Raw genomic sequence first — 21,085 nt, 5'->3', positions numbered from 1 at the left:
CTTCCTAAAAACGATACTTCCTAAAAAAATATTAAGATAATGGTATGCAGCATATCAATTAATCTTTTTATCTACAGAGCTTCCAGTACTTCAATTTATCGAGAAAATAAATTATACAATATTTAGAACCTAATTATTTATTAAATTTTACTGTGCTTGTAACAAAACATTTAATGATAAAATACAATATGTAATTATAATATAAGTATAATCTCTGTATGTGGTGTATAAGATCTTTATATTATTAAAATGTTAAGAATAATAAATAAATGCTAAAGATATATTAATATCTAGTATTTTTTTGCATAGATAACAGACCCTATTTTTATTAACAATTTATATTTAAAGTACAGTCTATTACGTAAATGTTTTATGGTTTATAAAATAACTCAAGTATCAAAAAACCAAAAAATTTGAGTTGTATGTTTGTATAAATTTTAATATTGAGAAAAAAAATAGCTGTTTCTTTCACGTAATACAAGCTTCCACTGTTTTTTTGACGGCATCACGAGCATATGGTATATACGATAAGGAATACCACGTCATAGCTAACGATTGAATAATTATAAACAGAAGAGCCAGACCGGGATTGTGCAACTAAAAATAAAAATATTGTATCAACTCTATTATTCCCTTAAGTCTTACAATAAGGAATGACAAAGAAAAATAAGTTAAATACTTACATGCAAAGCTGCAAATAACGTTAAAGCAATAGAAACAAGTACTAATAAAGTTGCAATTATTCTTGTTGATGCAAACATCTTCTTGATTTGATTAAATGGACCCATTAAGAAACATGTACTAAAATAAAAATTTACATATAAATTCATACATACATAGCTTCCTATTTTAATTGTCTCTGGCAAATATATTGGAAGATATGAACAATGTGAAAAAATGTTTGATGACAACCAAAGTAAAGTATCTCTGGAGTATGACAGCATCAAACCAGATAATATTCAGGCCTGAAGGTATTGACTCATAGCAAACAGGTTTTGCATCATATGTTATAATAATGTAATCAAATTTTTTTTTTCGACTATTATATTTTGATAGAATAAATTTAGGCATTTTTACTTCATCTTATTACACAGTAAAAAAAAAAAAATTTTTTACAAAAGTTATTTTATTTTAACTATAACTTGCATTTTACCTGGCCAAGGAAATAATATTGCCTAAAGTATAGAATACCGCGAACACAGCAAGACCTTTCTGTAAGAACAAGGCAAAGGATCCAAGGAATGAACATAGTATGCCTACAATGAAACAAATTGCAAAACCTTTTATCCTAGTAGACCAGCTTAATGTTGTTTGATCCATAACCTATTGACAAAAAAAAATAAAAAAATATGAATGTTCTGTAAGACAAGTAAAATTACATAATTAACTAATATTACACTAATATAAATATTAAAAATATACAAAATATTTTTAATGTAATTTACTAGTTTACCGTAAAATCTGCATCAACCTTCCATTTTCGACCGCATGTAAGCATTTATTAAGATGATAATTTTAGTTTACAGATAAAATAAGACTTACATACATAAGTTAAAATTACTAAATATTAAAAAAATATATACAAAAAAGACAAGTAAAAAAAATTAAAAATTATCGAGTTAAAACTTATTATTAGTTCGTAAATTTATCGAGTTAAAAAGTTTATTACGTGCATAGATTATTATATTTATTGCAACAAATTTACAAACTACATTTATAATTTATATTCTTATCAGTAATATAATTTATTCAACGTAATTACCTGGGTAATAATACCACTTTCTTCATCGCACCGTTCGTTGCCATTCAACGCTCTCCGTAGCTTATCCATTTTCTTTGTTAAAACTTTATTAAAGAGAAAAAGGCTTTTCGAAGAATACGATTATTAACTTTATCAGTCCATCCAATATACGAGGTTATCAAGCTCAATATATTACGCTTTCTCTATCTTATACATTAAGGTTTTAAATTCCACGCGTTCTTAAATACCCAGTCAACCAGAAGATCCTTTACACATTACTTTTTTTCAAACGAAATAACGCACCAAATATTTAACATATTTATTCGCGCATCTCTTCACCTTCACGTACGCACGTTACACTTTCAACCTGTTGGTTTCGTGGTTTGTCTTGAATCCTTGAGTCCACGAATGGAGGAGAAGGGGGAAAGGAGGGAGCGCAATCTAGACGAGCGGGACTGAACAGCTGCTGAGAAACAAAATTCGCTACGCAATTGATTCAAGTGACGGCAGATGTCAATACTAGTGACGTTGAAGTTGTCTCCAGTTGAAGTGAAACTAACGGCTTTTGCAAATCCAATTGAGTTATATATCAACGGCTACCTCGTATATTTTTTCTACTGTCTAATAATAATATTAAAAAGAATAAAAAATAAAAAAACGACTCCGCAATGTACGATTGCAGTTCTGAGCTTCTGAAAATCGAAACTGTTGGGATCCTGTTCTCTACTTTGATCCTTTGGAGTTCCTTGAATAGGTTACCGAGCCTACCGATGCAGTTGAAATGAATCCCCGAAAGGAGACGTTTAAAAATTAATTGCGTAAAGGTAATGTAATTTTTTAAGGGATAAAAAAATTTTAATACTTTATAGAATAAATTAATTTGAACGTTTGAAGAGTTCCTAAGTAAAACAGGTACAAAAGAACTGCCATGCAATTGCGAATTGTGATGGCACTAATATAAAAAAAAAAAAATGCCAAAGCGAACGTAGTCCAACTTTTAATTCAAGTATATAAAAATCTTATAAACGTTTCACAAATCCTGTCATTTGCAGGTGAATTAATAGATTCACGTAATTGGTCTCCGCTGTAAAAAGCGAACGAGCTCAGCTGTGGCATTGCCATTGTACCGTCGACAGCAGGATCGGAGCTGTGAAAGTGAGCAATCAGGGTGGGTGTGCTGGGTGTTGGAGCTGGAGGATGGGACAGTAAGTGGTAAGATGAGTAGAGGGGGGGGATGCGCGATATACGAAATCCATGTAAGCACGGCGCGTAATATCGGACCAGTTGGTGAATGCACCGCGAGCCGAACAGTAGGTCTCTCTTTAAACCTGGTACTTGCAATTTTCAAACTAGTTTGGGAGTACTGTCACTGGCAGCAATTCTTTTCTTTCAAGGTGCGACAGCAGCATCGGGACTATCGGGGGAGCGAGTAGCGCTGGGAGCGGAAAGCAGGCGGTAGGCGGCAGAGGACGGTGGTGGTTAAAGTGATAAGATCATAGTGGTGGTGGCGGCGGCGGCAGCGACGACGACCGCTCCTTATGGGGGTGCTCGCATTGATGGTTGCGCGCGTACACGCGTGCCCGGACGTGGATCGCGGGCGTGCGGACGTCAAAGAACGCAGGGAAGAATGGTGAGGTGACCTGGTCCTGGGCGCGGCGCACCCAGCGGGAAAGAGAGCTGCGAAAGTGAGCTACGCGGGCAGACACGTACAGGGTCGGCCGGTATGTGCACGCGGACACGTCGAAGCGGGATAGCGGTCATCTTGGCGATCATCCTTTCCTGGCGAATTTGCTACTGCCGCAGCAGCCTACCAGACGCGATACCGTGCAACGTCGTCGCCGATGGACGGGAGCTGCTCTGTCGCGGCGCCGACCTGCTCTCCGTCGAACCGATCTACGACGTTGATCCGTTAAAAGATAGTCTTCCCGTTAACGTTACAAAAATGTGAGTATATTCAGGATTCGTCCGTACTCCGCGTTACATCGGTCTCAATTCTAGGAAGTCGAAGGATATTACAACCGATCGGGCGAGCTGAATTAGAAAAATAAAGAGCTCTCGGGTTGAACGAATGTTGCGCGCGATTCACGCTTTGTACATTTTGCACCGCGGTGATGGGCTCTGCCGATTTTCCACGTCTCCGGGGAGTCTGGGGTTTCGCGAAACGACGCCCCGCGCGGCGCAAATCTTTCTTATACAAATTAGCAAACGTAATTAAATCGCTATCATCGAAATTTTAATTATTTTTAAAACAAAAAGAAATATTCGCGAATAATATAAAAAAAAAATACTTGACGCGAATGCATAGCGTTGCGTAAAATTTATCTTTGTAATTGCAGATAAGTAATAAGCGTAGTGGACGCTCGTCACCGCACGCCCTACATACGGCTCTAGGTCTTGTCGCATTTGTGCAATAGAGAGAGGACAGTATTCTCGTTTTAATTGTCACCCGAACGTCTCGCGATAAACGGGACGCACAAAAGCGGAGGAGCGACGCCTCGAATACCCAAATATCTCCGACGTGTCCTTTTCAGATTCCTTTTCCAGTCATCATTCATTACGCCAACCGCAGAGTTCCATATCCACACCGATCGGACGAAAACTTTCGACCAAGCGATAGGAAAGATTAAAAGAGTAGCGTCATTCTCTTTACACACCACGATGCGACCTACATACCGAACGGAACGACAGTCGATCTTCTACGGATCGTGATTTAAGATCAAGGGAACGAAGCGAAGCTTATTGCCTCTTATTGTTAGTCACGTATGACTCTAAGCGCAGCCTCGCGGAATTATTCGCGGCTCGCAGTCGCGAAGGTCTAATGAACGCCTTTGTAAAAACGCTACGTTTGATTTTAATTTATTTTAATTTGTATAAAGCTGTAGATTGCTTCGAGAAGCAGCAATTCGACTTCGAGTGGCTGCCGCGGTCGCTTTTTCTATTAGTTTTATTTGTAATTGATAAAACCAACCAAGATGTGAATTATTTCCGATGTTGCTTATTAATTCATTTAATTATATTCGTGTTATTAATACGAAAGGCACATAATATTTCTCGGTACTTCGGGAATACAATGATTGATAAATTTAAGTTGTCCTTGAATATGAAATATCGAAAGTTTTCAAAGGTCCGCATGTAACGGAATCATGATCCCGAAAACGTAATTAGAACCCAATGTTCGTGCGCGTCGAGAAAGTTCCGTTGGAACTTTAAAAAAAGCGTACGTTGAAGTATCGTAAGAGCTGCCGCTTATGCTTTTTCTATTTTTAAGACGAATGAACGAGAGGAAAAATACTGTACGCTCGCTAACACAATATGCGGATCGCATCTGATTCGTTTCGCGTATTTATTGAAATCCAAGTTAAACGCTTGTTCATAATTCAAATAATAAAAACGCGCGAAGAATGTTAAACGATTACAGATTAAAAAAAAAATTGTTAAGAGTCGTGGCAAAGAGCGTTTATATACCACAATCAGTTGAGTAAAATTGCGGATATAGCGGTTGCGTGCGAGCAAAATTTGTCACGTCAGGCGAATTAAGCATTCACTTTGCGATGATAATCTTACACGAATGTATATACGTATTATATTACAGATTTTCGCATACTGATACTTATCTCTTTTCTTATTGTTTCGATTAAGAATTAATATAAGTCATTAGTAATTTTATTATAAATAGACGCATATTTTTTATCTTTTAACTAATTGTTAAGTATCAGTATAACTAAACATTTCGCGTACGGTGATTTTTTTTCTTTTAATTATCATGTATAATAGTGCAATATTTCCTAGTTCTATTCAGTAAACGTATAAGCAGTCATCGATCCATCCCGAAAAGAGGTCGAAGGACTCATAAAAATGAGCCAGAATCTACGCAACCCTCGGTCTATTCTTCTCATTTCGCGCTTACGTGACACAAAGATAAAAACGTTGATTCACCAGTTTTTTCTTAGCGTTCCGTTTCTTTTTTCTATTACTTAGATCTAGGTAATAAAAAATGAGGTGGAATAATATTAGGAAAACTGATAAAACTACCGCATTATTCTTAAGAAAAGTTTTATACTGATTTTCGCGAGTTATAAATTAACAGTTTAATAAAACTGGCGAAATAACCCAGCAAATTTTTCTCGCATAAGTTTTAATACTCTTTTTTAATGCTATAGCTTTTATTAGTTTTACTTTAAGCGAAAGGATAAAATTGCAAGAACCTTTTTTTCTTTCTTTTCTCACCTTAACGCGTCAACATTACGAGTGCAACGATCTGGCAATCATCTCTCATAAAAGAATTATTTTTAGAAGACGCTCGATCACGTTTTACCGCTAACATTTTTCATTAAATTTTTGTCGCGTGGATTTCAACAAACAAATTACAATCTTTTATTTCTTTGTATTGCTCGGAACATAAGTGATGACAGTGTAAAAGAATATTCTGTACACTTTTAATGTCTTGTTTTAATTAATTAAATTTTACGGTATTTAATTTTTAATTTCGAATTGTTATAACGTGTGGTTTTTATGGAATTATTTTATATTGTTTCAGTGATTTAACCAACAATACCATAACGGACATTCCAGTACGTGCTTTCCATCGTTTTCCCAATCTCGAAATTTTGTAAGTACACTTAATAATCGTGAAGTAATGAGAAAAAATATCAAGGAGTCTGAAATAGTCGTTATACATACAATATATTTATATGTAAAAATTATATATTCATATTTAGATTTCTTCGACGTAATCATTTGCGTGCCATTCATGACGATGCATTTACAAACTTGGCAAATCTTCGCATATTGTAAGTATCTAAAAAATCTTATTAAATTATAATCTCTAATAAGTAACAAAGACCATTATATATTAAATATTAAATTTAAACAATAGCCTAAATTAAATTATTATTTATTTGTAATGCATCTTTCATTGCTTTCATCAGGGAACTCGATGAAAATTTTTTGACAGAGATACCGAGTGCTGCTATAAATCTACCTAGTCTCGAAGAATTGTAAGTGTCTACTAAATTGGTATTTTAATTATATAAAATCCTACTTATCCTTTTTTTATTTAATGAAATATTTTTCCATTTACTTATTTTTATTAACTTTCCTCGTTCGTTCCCGAGTAAGATATAATTTCATAAAATTTACACATGTCTTTTTAGGTCTATATCAAATAATAAAATAGAACGACTCACAAAAAATGCATTACGCTATACTAGTCATTTGGTGTCGCTTGATCTACGTGGGAATCCTATTAAGGAGATACACGACGAGACCTTCCAAAATCTTGGCAAGCTCCGTAAGTTGTAAGTAATTTATTTTTGAGAGATATATATATATAATTGTGTGCATATATATACACGCAATGAATACGTTATTCAATAAATAAAATTGCATTGTATTTACACTTCTTTATCAATTATAGAATACTGTCAAACCTAAAGGAATTACGGCTTTTCCCTAATTTAAATGGAGCGACGTCTTTAGAAGTATTAAGATTAGATCGTTCCCAATTAAAGCAAGTTCCTTCCAATCTTTGCCAGCAGTGTGCGAAGCTTAAAAGTCTGTGAGTGCAATTAATGCAGTAAAAAAAAATATATTTTTATAACAATATTGTAATAATTATCGTTTCTTTCAACAATAAGTACTTTTACATATTTTATATCTTTATTTTTAGCGATATGAAGTCCAACTTTTTGACGGAGATGCCAAATTTACGGGGCTGTCATGAACTTCGCGTTTTGTAAGTATGTAACGTAATATGCAAATATATAATATAAAATAATACGCGAAGGACTAAATATTGAAGGTAATAATATACTACTTTTCAGGGATTTAGCTAGCAATATGATTTCTTCATTACCCGACGATACTTTTAAAGGTTTGAACATGCTGCACGATCTCCTTTTGTCCAATAATAATTTACAAAGCATTTCTAGTGATGCGTTAACCGGATTACATAGACTCCAAGTTTTGTAAGTACGAAACCCTTAATAATAAAGTTCGATTTTACCTGTTTTGAATTATGATATTAATTTTAATAAACTCTTTAGAGACTTGGAGAATAATTATATCGAATATATACATCCTGATGCGTTTCGAGAAACGAAACGATTACAAGACTTGTAAGTTCAATATGTTATTTCCGCAGTGCAAGTTGCTTCTTGTACTTTCTTACAAATCAAATCGAACGTGATTAAAATACAGGCATTTATTTATAGAAATTTAGGAAATAACGTTTTCCCTACACTGCCAGTGAGAGGTCTTGCAGGATTGCTGCATCTCAAGACGTTTAACAATCCTGCACTACGAGAATTTCCACCTCCCGAAAGATTTCCGCGAGTACAAACGATGTTACTGTCTTACGCTTATCATTGCTGCTCATTTCTCTCGCTCGAAGTAGAGGAAACTGCCACGAAATCGCCGGTACAGGAATCAATTTTGTTCCCCACTGACGATTTTGATACTAGTTTATGGAACTCAACGTTCAGCGATATCTGGCCACAATTAGGTGAGTAAACAATTTTTTTATTTCCATGTATCTACTTTTTATTAATATCTTTCGCGTCTTGTATTTTCAATACTTGTTTAATATTCAACTGTTCTAAAGCACTTACTGTAACTTCAGTTGTTAAGTTTGAATAAATTTGGTTATTTGTATTATATTATAACGTCATGTTTAATTATTTATTTCTGCTACACTAAAATAACAACGTTTTCTCTTTGTTAGATAACCTAACTGACAAATTTGGATCGCCGCAAATAAATGAACTTCTAGCTAAATTTGGTACAGATTTTACTTATCCTGGAAATTTGCCCTCGTATGTAGAGGATTATTTTGACAACCTAGAGGGTCGAACAACGTCGACAAGTCGGAGTGTACCTTCTCGTATCCAATGCTTGCCGCAACCTGGTACGTTGAGCAACCATCTACACGATTACGAAGTCATGTTTCACGTTTTGAATGCACGTAGACGATTTTAATAATTTTATTTATTTAATTCCGATAACTAAGCTATTTGATCCGTTTAATTAAATATTTATAATATTAAAAAAAAAAACGCTACGCGCGCGCTATTTTTTGAGAGATCCCAATTACAAACTACGAAATAAAAAAATCATGCGACTTACCAATCTGCATGAGCTTCAGCGGAGTTGAAGAATTCTGCCGGTGACTGTAACATAAAATAAAACATATTAATGTAGACAAATCAGTATTTAAATTAAAGTACAGGGAAAGCTTTATTTTTATAAAGATTTTCTATGAAAAAAAAAATTAATATTTACCTAAAAGTTGCTCCGCCGATGCATGATGCCCCCCGGGCCTGCTCCTCCTCTCAGATGGGACGTGTCGAGTCATCCTTCCGCGCACAAGTCACTCGCGAACACCCCGACCGTGATTTTATGATCGCGAAAATTATCGATCACTTACGCGCGTTTCTGTCCGGCACTCGCGTTTAGAATAAAATCAAAAAATTACGCCCGAATACTTTGCGAAACTCCCGGAACGACCGACGAACCGGCTGCGGTTCGTATAATTAATAATATCGGCGGTAACGACACTTTGACAGCAGTGGACGCATTTGCGTCGATCTGTAACAAAAAAGAATATATAAAAAATATATAAAATATATATAATTAAATAATATTTATATGTAATAAATATTAAATTATATTTTTATGTGAAACAATCAGGTCCTTTCTTACCGTGTCAAGATTTATTCGACTGGTGGACCTTGCGATGCGGCGTATGGATAGTCTTCCTTCTGGCCATGCTCGGAAATGGCACTGTAGTATTTGTCTTAATATTTTCGAGAAGCAAGATGGATGTACCACGATTTTTAGTCTGCAATTTGGCTGCTGCCGATTTTTTCATGGGTATTTATCTAGGTAATGTTATTTATACATCTATATCGATCGTTGAGCCCGTCTTTGGTTTTTATTCGATGACAATATGTTTATAATTGTTTAAATTTTAGGTTTATTAGCTGTTGTTGACGCGTCGACACTAGGAGAATTTCGAATGTATGCAATACCCTGGCAAATGTCAGCCGGATGTCAGCTTGCCGGCTTTCTGGGAGTTCTCAGCTCCGAGCTGAGTGTATACACTCTCGCTGTGATCACTTTGGAAAGGAATTACGCGATAACGCACGCGATGCATCTGAATAAGCGGCTCTCACTGAAGCACGCGGGATATATTATGACGATAGGATGGTGCTTCGCTCTGTCCATGGCGAGTCTACCGTTACTAGGAGTTTCGGACTACAGAAAATTCGCTATTTGCCTGCCGTTTGAAACTAATGGCAACGCGGCACTCGCATACGTAGTATTTCTCATGCTGATCAACGGAGTAGCTTTTCTCATATTAATGGGCTGCTACTTGAAGATGTACTGCGCGATACGAGGCTCGCAGGCATGGAACTCGAACGATTCCCGCATAGCGAAGAGAATGGCACTGCTCGTCTTTACTGATTTCCTCTGCTGGTCACCGATAGCCTTCTTCTCTCTCACGGCGGCCTTCGGACTGCAATTGGTGTCTCTAGAGCAGGCGAAAGTTTTCGCGGTATTCGTGTTACCGCTTAACTCTTGCTGCAATCCATTTCTGTACGCAATCTTAACGAAACAGTTCAAAAAAGATTGCGTGCTGATATGCAAAGCAATCGAGGAGTCACGTGTGACTCGAGGTATCGGAAGGTGCCGGCACAGCTCGAATTTTAGCAATCGACAAACGCCCGCCAACACTAACAGCCTCGTTGATCGGTCGTCGCGGGAGAATCAAGGACCTCAGACACCGTGCGCTTGCAACTCACGACTCTTGGAAACTGAAAGCCGTTGCTCGTCTTACCGCTGGTGGAGCGCCGGAATATTTTGGCCGTGCTCGCGCGATTCCCGGCCGCGGCACACGCGTAACGATCAATACGCCTATCAGATTGCCCAAATTCAGCAGAAGCAGCACAAACGGGCGTCTTCGGTGTCGTCCAGTGAAAACTTCTCCTCGTCCAGATCGGATTCTTGGCGGCAGACACATCACTGCGGAATCCCACTCAGATTACTAGACCCAAAACGGAGAACCTCCTCTTGGCTTATCACCAGAAAATCATCGCAAGATTCAAACCTGAGCTCTTCCCGTAACGACTCTTCCGGGTCCGCGACCACTGCCAGCACCAGTACCTGGCGCATCTCGAGATCCAGTGCCTCTCTAGAAATTAACGCACGTAACACACCGAGACCGATCAGGCCAAAGCCACGACTAACTCGCCAGCTCGCTATCCAGGAGCCAGAACCTCCAGGATCACCGGGAAGGTTGGCCGTTAGATTGCTCGCCACGATACCTTCCGCGGCCGAGACCAGTGATCAACAGGATGACGAAAATATGCCGACAAATTAAACATGTAATTTTTTTTGTGTATACATGTATGATATGCGTAATATTTTTTAAGTGTATTCTCGTTGAGCAAATTCTTCGAGCAGATTCAGTATTAATAATCTTCGCTAGTATAACTGCATAGTATATATAGCTATACATATAATGTATTTATGACGTTTTGTACAAGTTTAAAATTGTCGTTTGAACGAAATAGTAAGCAAAAACGTGCCAGGCGTTACACAATGAGTGTATCATTATTGCAATACGATTCTGCAACGCATTTCTCATTTTTTATTCGATATTGCTCTTTTGTAAATTGTGTACCTAAAAATTTTAACTCAGACTTTAACGAAATACGTTAATGGAATGTCAACGAATATTGTTACGTTCAACGTATTAAATTAATACTCAATTATTCGACGTACCATATTATTAAGAATTAATCGGCGAACTTATACGCGAGTAAAATGTAACCTCAGATTAGTCGAAAGTGAATTTGACATCGATCTGTTTTTAAATTACATAAATTTCTGACGAAATTAGTTTAGGAGATAGTCCGTCCGTTCGTACATGTGTTGTATATATTTATATACTTTTACGTTATAAGACTGATTATGAGTTCTTTAACTTTGCACTGAGAGCAAGTTATAGTTACTTTTGGATCCAATCATAATTTTATGATATTTTAAACGATAAATATGACAGATCGAATTTATCGTTAGAAATAATATAAAATTATAATTGAGCTTAAAAGTACAATTTCCTCTAAGCGTGAGCCATTTACACCGATCGCGAGTTAAAGAGTTTTAGCTGCTAGTCTCAATAGCCAGTAGATATTCGGTAATTGTTGCACATCGAATTCTATATATACGCATACCGAATATCATATGTACGCGCGTTTGTATATATGTGTACACTGAAAAAAAGATATAGTTTCTTTTAGACCCAGCCACAATTTTATAATATTTTTAATAAATACAGTTGAATCAATTATAATTATGATTGGATTTATCGTGTTTATCGTTAAAAATATTATAAAATTATAAATGGGTCCGAAAGTAACTATATATTTTCCTCTCGGTGTACGTATGCATATAATAATTAAATATTATGGCTTACATCACAAATAGTACAAAAACATGTGAAACTACCGCAACGGTCTTACCGTCTTGAGCATAAGACTCGTCGTCAGTCAAATTGCAGATTGTCTCTTATACCGTATTTTGAATGTTAACGGTGCACGGGATGCTTATTTATCGGCAGATTATACATTTTGTATAAATAACGTTGCTATTATCAAATATAAATTTTGCACTAGGCTACTTTATTTTTCAAGACATTAATCTGGATTGACGAATTCAATTAATAATAACAGGATAATCAGTTGTTAATCGTAAATTTTGTTAAGTGATCTGTTAAAAATAGTTGATAATAGCGCATGTGTGATGTAAAAATAAAATAAAACTTTTACGACAGTGATTGTTAACAAGTATTTTTTAGTATGGAAGCTGAGGGAGTTAACAGGCAATTAGTTGGCTGATTATTAAAGTCTGTAACATAATAGAAATAAAATAAATATTTAAGAGAAATAATTGAGAAGAATAATTAATTGAGAAAAATTTTACCAAGCGTAAAAGAAACGTAATTCTTTTATGTAACTCTACTTATTTATTTCATACTGTACGCACGCTGGGTTATTATTTATTTGGCTAATTTTTATAAATTTTATTTATTTTTGCAAAATGTTACTTTCATATTCCAAGGAAGACGCATTGCATTTGCAAGCGACATCGTAAAACTGTATCAACAATATAATAATTTAAATACGAATATACTAATAAAAATCTATTTCTATATGTTCAACTTTAACGAAGATTTGTACGGCGCGCAACGCAGATCAAATCCTCATACGTAACTTTACTTATGCTGCTTAGCAAAGAATAAATTCAGATCTAGTATTCACTTAGAAAATGAGATATAGAGATACACATAGCCTTAGAAACTGTCCTTTGTCAATACAAATTCATTGCTTTAAAAATCTCTAAGGAAGAACATTTTGTGGAGAGCTACTGACCATGCTCGTGACAAAGTTGACGTATATTAGTAACATATCTTTTCCTTATTTTACAATAATAAAACTGATAATGTTTTAATTAAATTTCGTACAAAGACGATAAGATTGACGAGTAAATAATTAAATTGCGAACGATGCAATATTTAAAAAATTTGCAAGTTAAAGTAATTAACACCTTTTTAAATTGTGTTAACAGGTGTTAAACGTTGATAACAAGCACCAATATGTAACATATTTTCTCTTTTATTTTTTTTATTTGTAGAGCAATTGATTAGAGATTAATTATACTTATTATTGTCTTTAAGAAAAATAAATTTCGATGTTTATAACTTGTAATATTCTGAACTTTTACGATGATGTGCATTTTATTCATGCAAGTTGGAGTAAACTAATAGCAATAACTTTTCAACAAAATAAAAAATTTACAGTCTTCGTCTGGCTGTAAGTCATTTTGTCAACTATTTGATTCTGAGCCAAGTATATATTCAATAAAAATAGTAAAAATTTAGCGATATCAATGTCAATTACGTTTACGTACACAAAAAGATAATTCTGTTCTAGCAATAAAATTCGACAAAGATTTACGAAGAAAAACAGGACTTTCTGAAATCGCTCACTCTGAAACAACCTAAACTTACTGAAAATTCTATATGATTATAGAGCTAAGTTTCTCAAAATTTATCTAATAAGTATAATACATTATTGCATCAAGATTTCTACAGTTCGAAGACGTAATAGATTACCGTACATTTGCACAATTAAAACTGTACGATTTCAAATCTCAATGTTGTCTTAGAAAAACGTTCACATAAAATTTTGCCGTTGTAAAATATTTTAAGCGCGCGTTAAAATCTTGCACAATACTTTGCAATTCACTTACAAATATATATAGTACAAATGTATAAAATTTTTCTTATAACGATGTTGATTTGCCAAAGTGTTCGAGCTAGTCATATGTATTGCCAGTATATGGACGGTACGACAATAAATGATAATTTTAATAATTTAAATTGTTTCCATGAAGATACCTTATCTCCGTACATTTTTATTATTCAGTACGATACGCAACAATAAACAACATGTAGAACAAATTGTTCCAACTCTTTGGTAAATTTGTCTATCGGATAATTATATGTCTATCTTTATTTTTCTTTAAAAAAAAAAAAATAAAGATATGCACGTGTTTCCTTGATAGATAAATTTGCCAGGAAGCTGAAACAATCGGCCCGTTGACAAGAGTACACGTTTAGTATTAAATTTGTGCCCAGCCCAGTATCTAAATGATGACTAACACTACAAAATCACGTCGCGACAGGAAACGTTATACTAACGATAATTATTATCAATATTCCTAGCGTCATCGTGAAAAAAAAAAAAAATCTTATCCCATAAAAGTTTGCGATTTGGAGAACTTTGGTCTCCTAAAAAGTACATACCGAAAAATATATATTGCCGTAATATTATTATAACTTCTCAATATTGCGATTGTAAAAACCTATTCGTCTAGGTTGAATAACTTTCCAGTAGTACATACATCCGCTGGCGCATGCTTTATCATCTTGTAGACGTAAGTTTGGCAAAGTGGAAGGAACACCGGGGCAACAAACATCCTGAATAATTGTTACATTTCCACGAGTTTATACGCGCGCAGAAAAGGAGAGACAGAGAAGGGGAGGGAAAAAAAGAATGTATGTGTGTGATATAAACGATAGTACCTAACAACATTAATAACTATCGGTAAAGTAAATCTTAAGTGCATGTTGCAATTACAACTAATCGTAACGGATAGCAATTAAGTAACAAGAGAGATTATGGGACTAGTGAGCATCACGTAATTTTGGTTTTGTTTTTTCTAAAGGCTGGGAAGAGCTTTCTGCGCCGTCGTTTAAGCTCATCGTTGTCGGCGGTAGAGTTAGAGTCGGTCGAGAGCGTTTCATCATCGACTGACATTACGGTGGGTAGTTCTCTGAGAAACTTTTTAGTGCCCATTGCAGTTGCCGTCGTAGTCATCGTTGCCGTGGAACGACAACTAGACCTATCCGAGGTGTCGAGCGAGTTTTCCGAATACGATGTTTTCGGTAGGGAAGCCTTATCTTCATCCTTGCCCAGTATATTTGTATCCTGGCTGTAAGAACGTACAATGCTGGACTTTTCCTTGTACGGCGCGGTCTTTCCGGACGCTCCGGCAGGCTCCTCGGGTCCGTCACCTAGCACAAAGTGAACGATCCCGTGCGTTTCTTTTTCTGCCTCACTGCTCGAAGAGTCGGAGAGCTCGTTTCCAAACCGATTACCGGGCGGCACCGAAGACTCCTTCCACGCTGAATTCTCCAAAATACCTACGAATATGCCAAGTACATGATGTCCAAAATGCAAATTTCTTTCCATATGATTAAGAGAACAATGGTACTAATGAAAGCTGTAAGAAATTGAAAACTTCGAAGCTTGTTAAGTATATAGTATAAAAAAATTGATTCTTTCGTGCAACGCTTTACAAGACTGAAATTTGCTCGAAACACATCACACATAGACATTCTTTAGAGTATATGTATATATATATATATATAATAATTAATTTTAAACAATTTGTTTCTCGTGTTAGTGTATTAGTTCACTTTTCAAAACTGTCTTTATCCAAACCACAAACATTGGACAGTTTTTATAATCTTTGCAAAATTGCAATCACATGAAATAATAGGAGTTGAAAATTGATTAACTACAAATGGTAGTACAAGCATACAATGTGCATTATTATATAATAATATTATGTTAGCAATTTAATGTGCGTTAGGCTTTGAAATGGAAAACATGCAACAAGTCGAAATACTAAAATTTAATATACATAGGTCATAGTAAGAAGCCCATATATTCGTACTTTTCCAAGCTTTTTTTTTTTAAATTTATTAATAGTAATTATTAAATATTTCATACAGAAAAATAACGCATTGTGTTATGTAACTTTAATAAAACCAAAACTTACTAAACTCACTAATATACATATATGGAATACACGTTTTAAGATAACGATTTTCTGATAAGTATATAACTACAGAATAAACGTGATCTGTATCTTATAAACGTGGTTTATAAAGTTATTTAAGAATCAACACATTAAATTGTAATTGGTAACGTTTAAGACTGAATAATCTTTGATTCTTTGGAGACAGCAAAGTGTCTTATTTGACAATAAGACAGATTTGAAGTAAGATATAAAGCTTTTTTAAATTGCACACAATTTGATTATTGTTAATAAAATTGATCATAAAAATATTTTATATGTATACATATATCTTATTTATATACATAATGTCCGTAATACATAGATGGTCGACGGTTTTTTAATCTTACATCACACTTTATCACCAAGATTTACAAGAATTCAAAAAAATATAAGAAATAATTTTAATAAAAAAATTATTGTATATTTTTTTGAATTTTTCTCTGCTTTTTTATATACATTTATAAAAGAAAAGTATATTATTATGTACAATTTAACATTTTGCTTTATGTTATATATATATAATATGTATATCAAGAGGCGCGGTAGTATCTCGCGTTAAGTAAACGAACTTCACGAGACTACCGCGTATCTTTTACGCGAAAATTCGTATCGATGCCAGTTGATTATATATATATACATATAAAATGTAATTAATAATTCCCCCATCAATAAATCTCAAACTATTGTCATGTGTATATTGCAATCAGATCTAATACTCATGTTATAATGCTAAACAACTGGAATGTAATTAAACATTTTAAGAAAAAATTTAATCTATACGATTAATAATTTTCTACGGTATTATAAATATGTTGTAATAAAAATATTATGTTTATGTGAGATATATTACTTCGATACTTACGAAATAATAAAATCATCAAGATTAAAATTATTTTTTAAAAAACATTTTAAATTCTTAAAAAATTGCAAAAAAAATAAAAGAGTCGATTAAATATAAAACAAACTAAATACATAGGCCGATATTCATAATCTGTTTTTATTTTAAAACCGTTTTAAGTAATATCTGAAGATATGGCTCTGTGATTGATTTAAAATCACATAAGACTAAACTTAAGACGATTTTAAATAAGAATGGAATATAAATATTAGCCATAGACATAGCACCTTTTATATGTTATGCGTTTATAATTCAATTCTTACTTTTTATAACATTATTGTAAAATTTTCTTAGTTATTTTAATAAATTTACGAGTATTTGTAGAATTAATTTTTACTTCCCATCTCACATATCACATATTTAAAAATTTAATACATTGGCACGATAATGGCATCATTTATTATTACTTCTTGTATAATCTCTTATCTATCAGACAACATATACAAAGTTGGATTGCGTTTTGCATTCCTCATATGTATATGTTAGCCACGTTATTATATATTACGACGTATACCTAAGGCACATGATGTTCCAATGTTAACAAAGTATGGAAATTTTATGTTATATATCTGTTACAAGTATAAAATTGTCAATGTTACAAAAAATATTCTTTTCTATTATTAAACACAAAATTCAACTCGTTAGTAAGCTATCGTTAAAAAGGGCTCAATATAACGTGGCTGATTCATATATAAGCGATATAACCAGACCACGATAACAATAAAATGAGCATTGGTACAATATATCAATCTAAGTACTCATTATCCATACCTGCAGCAGCTGCGCTGACCGACGATGGTGCGTACACTGAACTTGCCTCATCATCTAAATCATCTTGACTACTGAGTCGTCCTGTAATATAACGCAGATTATTTAGTTTCGTAATCGTTAAACAAAAAAATTGTACAAGCGATAGTTACGTTTCTTTTTTAATTACAATCTTTTAATAAAAACCGATAATAAATTATCTATTTTTATTTAATTTTAATTTATTATTAATATTATTTCAATATAAAATTAAATACCTCTACTAAGTCCGAGACCTCTACCATTAGGCGTTCCTCTGTACAAAACTGTTTCTAAGTAATTTAAACCATTATTGTTAATTATATTGAAGCCGCAAAGTATCTCAATCTGCTTCCAACGATGTACTCTTTCTTTCAATTCGTTTGTTACTTCATTCAACGCGGTTCTGGCTTCAACTATACTCTTATCAACTTCATCGATAGATTTTCCATGAGTCGAAACAAAAGCACCTACGAGGCTGGAACGTTTCTTCCGTAATTTTTCACACTGTAATATAACAAATAAGTTTTGTTCTCGATAATGCAGGTTTACTTATTTTTGTATATAACTTGATAATTAGTAATTAAAGTAATCGATAACTAAATATTGTATAATTAATTGCATTAAGCGATTTAAAAAGGCTATTTATTTACCGCTTCTCGTGCTTGTTGAAGTTGTTTTTCAGCCGCCATCTTCTTATTCATATATGCTTTGTTTTCAATTTCATGAGTTAATTGTAGCCAGTGTTGCAGTCCAGCTGGTGGTGACCAACATCTATCTTCAAGTTCTCCCTCAGCACGTTGCAATTCTAATTTCAACGTCTGCAAAATGCATACATTGATAAAAGCACATTAATTTACATAACGTTTACAAAATAAATGTAGAATGGCATTAACTTCAATTTCCGCTTTTAGTTGCGATACTTCAAGATCCGAATACGAAGTATGCAATCCCAAGCTTTCGTCTTGCAAGCGTTTTTCCAAGTTTTGTTTTTCGGTAGCTGCACTCTCTTGTTCCAGTCTTGCTCTTTCCAATTCTTTCTGTTTTGATTAATGATACGTAATGTAATTTTAATGTTATTTAAAAAAAAAAGACATATTTATCTTTAAAGTTGTCAATTTTTAATGTAACTTTCGAAAAAGTTACCTGTAAATTTTCCAGAGCAAATTCTGCTTTCTGCAAACTTTCCATATCCTTCATCATTCTATGAAGATGTTTTTGTGAATTTTTCTTCTGTTGATATGCGTACCAGCATCCAATAAGTGCTCCAAATAATAATATAACCAATATCAAATCTTTAAGATTATGTCCTGTATCTGTAAATTATTACATTAGTACAATAAATACAGATCATATTTTAGAGTATAATATTAAAGTTTACCTTTGGGAGGCCCAAAAAGAACAACGTCCATTGCTTTTAGAGCAATTTTTTGTTTGTGAATAGGATCTTTGATACCCAACACATTGTTTAAATAATGCATGTTGTTCACAGCTAATCTAAAATAAAAATTTTTATTAAAAAAATTAATTTAAGTATTATACACATCGATATAAATGTTAAATACAATAAATATTATTTTTTAATTCTGAATTAATTTACCGAGGAAGCGTAGCACCAGTTACACGGTGTTGTATAAAAGTAGGAACATATTGAGGAAGCTCGACGTTGGAAGTTAACCATTCTGACGTTTGTTCTATAGTCCAATTATGAACCTAAAAAAAAATAAAAATGTTAGGATATATGATAAGGTAAGACATACAATCATGTTGTACACATAAATTCTAAAATAACAAGTGTCAATTAATATAAAAAAACATTTGTATTGCTACAGTAGTGTAAAAGTTGATAGACATAAACATATCTCATACTTCTGATCTTAACCAAGCTTCCCAAAGTTCTCTGACACTGATATGCATATCATCATTATGATGGAAAGCCCTCTGCCTGCGTTCATAACCAGCCTCATACTGCAGTTCTTCTCTCAAAAACTGTCAAAGTTAAAATTATATTCACCATGTAATACTTTGTATAAATGCAAAAATATATGTCTTAAATAAAAAAAAAATAAAAATATATATTTTAAATAAAAAAAAATAAAAATATATATCTTAAATAAAAAAAAATAAAAATATATGTTTTAAATAAATAAAAAAAAAAATATATGTCTTAAATAAAAAAAATAAAAACATGTCTTAAAATGATTTAAAGTATCCTCACATCATCAGATTCAGATAAATCTACATTTCCATTAGCATCATCATCCAATTGACTGTGGAGAGACTTTATAGCTTCTAAACCTAATCGGTCATGAGAAGCCATAGTGATGCAGGCTAGGTCATCATTACAGGTGTCTCCAGCTGAAATAAGTTGATGCAAGATGTACAAGGTACACAAAGAATTATCAAGACTGCCAAATACAGTGCATATGGAGAAATAATTCGTGAAATTTGCTGCATTAGCAAAAGTGTGATAAGACTTACTAGATTCGTGGGCCACTGCCTGAGCCAATCCATTGGTGAGGGTGGCAGAGAAGGCTGTTATCTTGGAATGTGAAGTGCTCGAAGCACTGCTTTGGAAGGTCGGGGTGGAATCGAGAGCTCCGCCGCTAGCCGCTACCGTGCCCAGGAACGACAAGTACAACAAACGAATAGCTACTGATATAGGCGCCTGACCGTTCTCGGATGTTCGCATCTTAGGTTAGCACCAGCTTCTTCGAGACAGCTCTCTCGCGCGAGCCTCTCTCGCGCCTATCCCGCTGTGAGCCGCGCGGATTAAGCCGAGTCGGAGCAAATCGAGCTCGAGGCTCTCCGGCCTTACCTTCGGCGCCGATTTGCGATGGTGAGTGTATTCAAGGTTACAGTTATCGGGCTCGAGCCGACGGCAGTTCGCGACGAGCGCATAACAAGCGTGACCGATTACGAGTGCAACGGCTTCATAACTGTGTGTCACGCGCTAATATTATTAGCTCCATGGAGGTGGGCTCCCCGTTGATATTCCGAAACGTGCACGAAGACATACGATCGCCTCCTCGTCAATTAAGTCAAATTAAGTACACTACTGTATAGTAATAGCACGTCTGTACGCGATCCCGAATCAGTCCCCAATCGAATGCTCCTTCCTTCCTTCTTTTCTTCCTCCCTCCCGTCTTCAAACTAAGCACATAACACGCACAACTCACGCACGCACACACATACATACACGAGCGTGCGCTTAATTAGAGTCCATCTTC

The 21,085-nt window shown here is 34.3% G+C and overlaps 3 protein-coding genes across 4 annotated transcripts; 1 reads left to right on the top strand and 2 right to left on the bottom strand.

Moving 5' to 3' along the window:
- Nucleotides 1-121: 121 nt before the first annotated feature.
- LOC139111423 (vesicle transport protein SFT2B) lies at nt 122-2,150 on the bottom strand. Of its 2 annotated transcripts, XM_070671689.1 has the most exons (5): nt 1,763-2,150; nt 1,454-1,471; nt 1,154-1,323; nt 684-801; nt 122-597 (listed from the first exon to the last, which is right to left on the bottom strand). In XM_070671689.1, the coding sequence occupies exons 1-5, from the start codon at nt 1,829-1,831 to the stop codon at nt 469-471; spliced, it is 504 nt and encodes a 167-aa protein (XP_070527790.1). In that variant the 5' UTR covers nt 1,832-2,150; the 3' UTR covers nt 122-468. The 2 variants fall into 2 exon arrangements, with proteins under 2 accessions (XP_070527790.1, XP_070527799.1); XM_070671698.1 differs by lacking the exon at nt 1,454-1,471 and having other exon boundaries at nt 1,763-2,146.
- Nucleotides 2,151-2,910: 760 nt separating this feature from the next.
- On the top strand, nt 2,911-12,578 carry Rk (G-protein coupled receptor rickets). Its single transcript, XM_070674578.1, has 13 exons — nt 2,911-3,685; nt 6,279-6,350; nt 6,460-6,531; nt 6,670-6,738; nt 6,895-7,038; nt 7,158-7,298; nt 7,410-7,475; nt 7,564-7,707; nt 7,786-7,857; nt 7,954-8,243; nt 8,463-8,645; nt 9,428-9,622; nt 9,712-12,578. The coding sequence occupies exons 1-13, from the start codon at nt 3,465-3,467 to the stop codon at nt 11,118-11,120; spliced, it is 3,078 nt and encodes a 1,025-aa protein (XP_070530679.1). The 5' UTR covers nt 2,911-3,464; the 3' UTR covers nt 11,121-12,578.
- Nucleotides 12,579-12,812: 234 nt separating this feature from the next.
- Stim (stromal interaction molecule) lies at nt 12,813-21,048 on the bottom strand. Its single transcript, XM_070674579.1, has 11 exons — nt 20,337-21,048; nt 20,074-20,213; nt 19,725-19,844; nt 19,456-19,568; nt 19,237-19,352; nt 19,002-19,171; nt 18,752-18,895; nt 18,509-18,676; nt 18,095-18,362; nt 17,841-17,921; nt 12,813-15,509 (listed from the first exon to the last, which is right to left on the bottom strand). Exons 1-11 carry the CDS (start codon nt 20,545-20,547, stop codon nt 15,001-15,003), a joined length of 2,040 nt encoding a protein of 679 aa, XP_070530680.1. The 5' UTR covers nt 20,548-21,048; the 3' UTR covers nt 12,813-15,000.
- Between the last annotated feature and the right edge of the window lie 37 nt (nt 21,049-21,085).

Source organism: Cardiocondyla obscurior, linkage group LG02 (assembly GCF_019399895.1).
Source record: "Cardiocondyla obscurior isolate alpha-2009 linkage group LG02, Cobs3.1, whole genome shotgun sequence".
Classification (NCBI taxonomy): Eukaryota; Metazoa; Arthropoda; class Insecta; order Hymenoptera; family Formicidae; genus Cardiocondyla; species Cardiocondyla obscurior.
Note: the sequence above shows the minus strand (reverse complement) of the source record. Positions and strands in the feature narration are given on the sequence as shown.

Excerpts from the sequence above, each read along its gene's own strand:
- Rk (XM_070674578.1), top strand. The coding sequence starts at position 3,465 with ATGTGCACGCGGACACGTCGAAGCGGGATAGCGGTCATCTTGGCGATC. Across the intron at positions 7,039-7,157 it reads CTTGGCAAGCTCCGTAAGTT|AATACTGTCAAACCTAAAGG; the intron begins GTAAGTAATTTA and ends TATCAATTATAG. Across the intron at positions 7,858-7,953 it reads ACGAAACGATTACAAGACTT|AAATTTAGGAAATAACGTTT; the intron begins GTAAGTTCAATA and ends ATTTATTTATAG.
- Stim (XM_070674579.1), bottom strand. The coding sequence starts at position 20,547 with ATGCGAACATCCGAGAACGGTCAGGCGCCTATATCAGTAGCTATTCGT. Across the intron at positions 19,172-19,236 it reads TCTTTTTGGGCCTCCCAAAG|ATACAGGACATAATCTTAAA; the intron begins GTAAACTTTAAT and ends AATAATTTACAG. Across the intron at positions 15,510-17,840 it reads GGTCAGCGCAGCTGCTGCAG|GTATTTTGGAGAATTCAGCG; the intron begins GTATGGATAATG and ends GCATATTCGTAG.
- LOC139111423 (XM_070671689.1), bottom strand. The coding sequence starts at position 1,831 with ATGGATAAGCTACGGAGAGCGTTGAATGGCAACGAACGGTGCGATGAA. Across the intron at positions 802-1,153 it reads AATATTATTTCCTTGGCCAG|TACATGTTTCTTAATGGGTC; the intron begins GTAAAATGCAAG and ends TTTTTATTTTAG. Across the intron at positions 598-683 it reads CGTTATTTGCAGCTTTGCAT|TTGCACAATCCCGGTCTGGC; the intron begins GTAAGTATTTAA and ends TTTTATTTTTAG.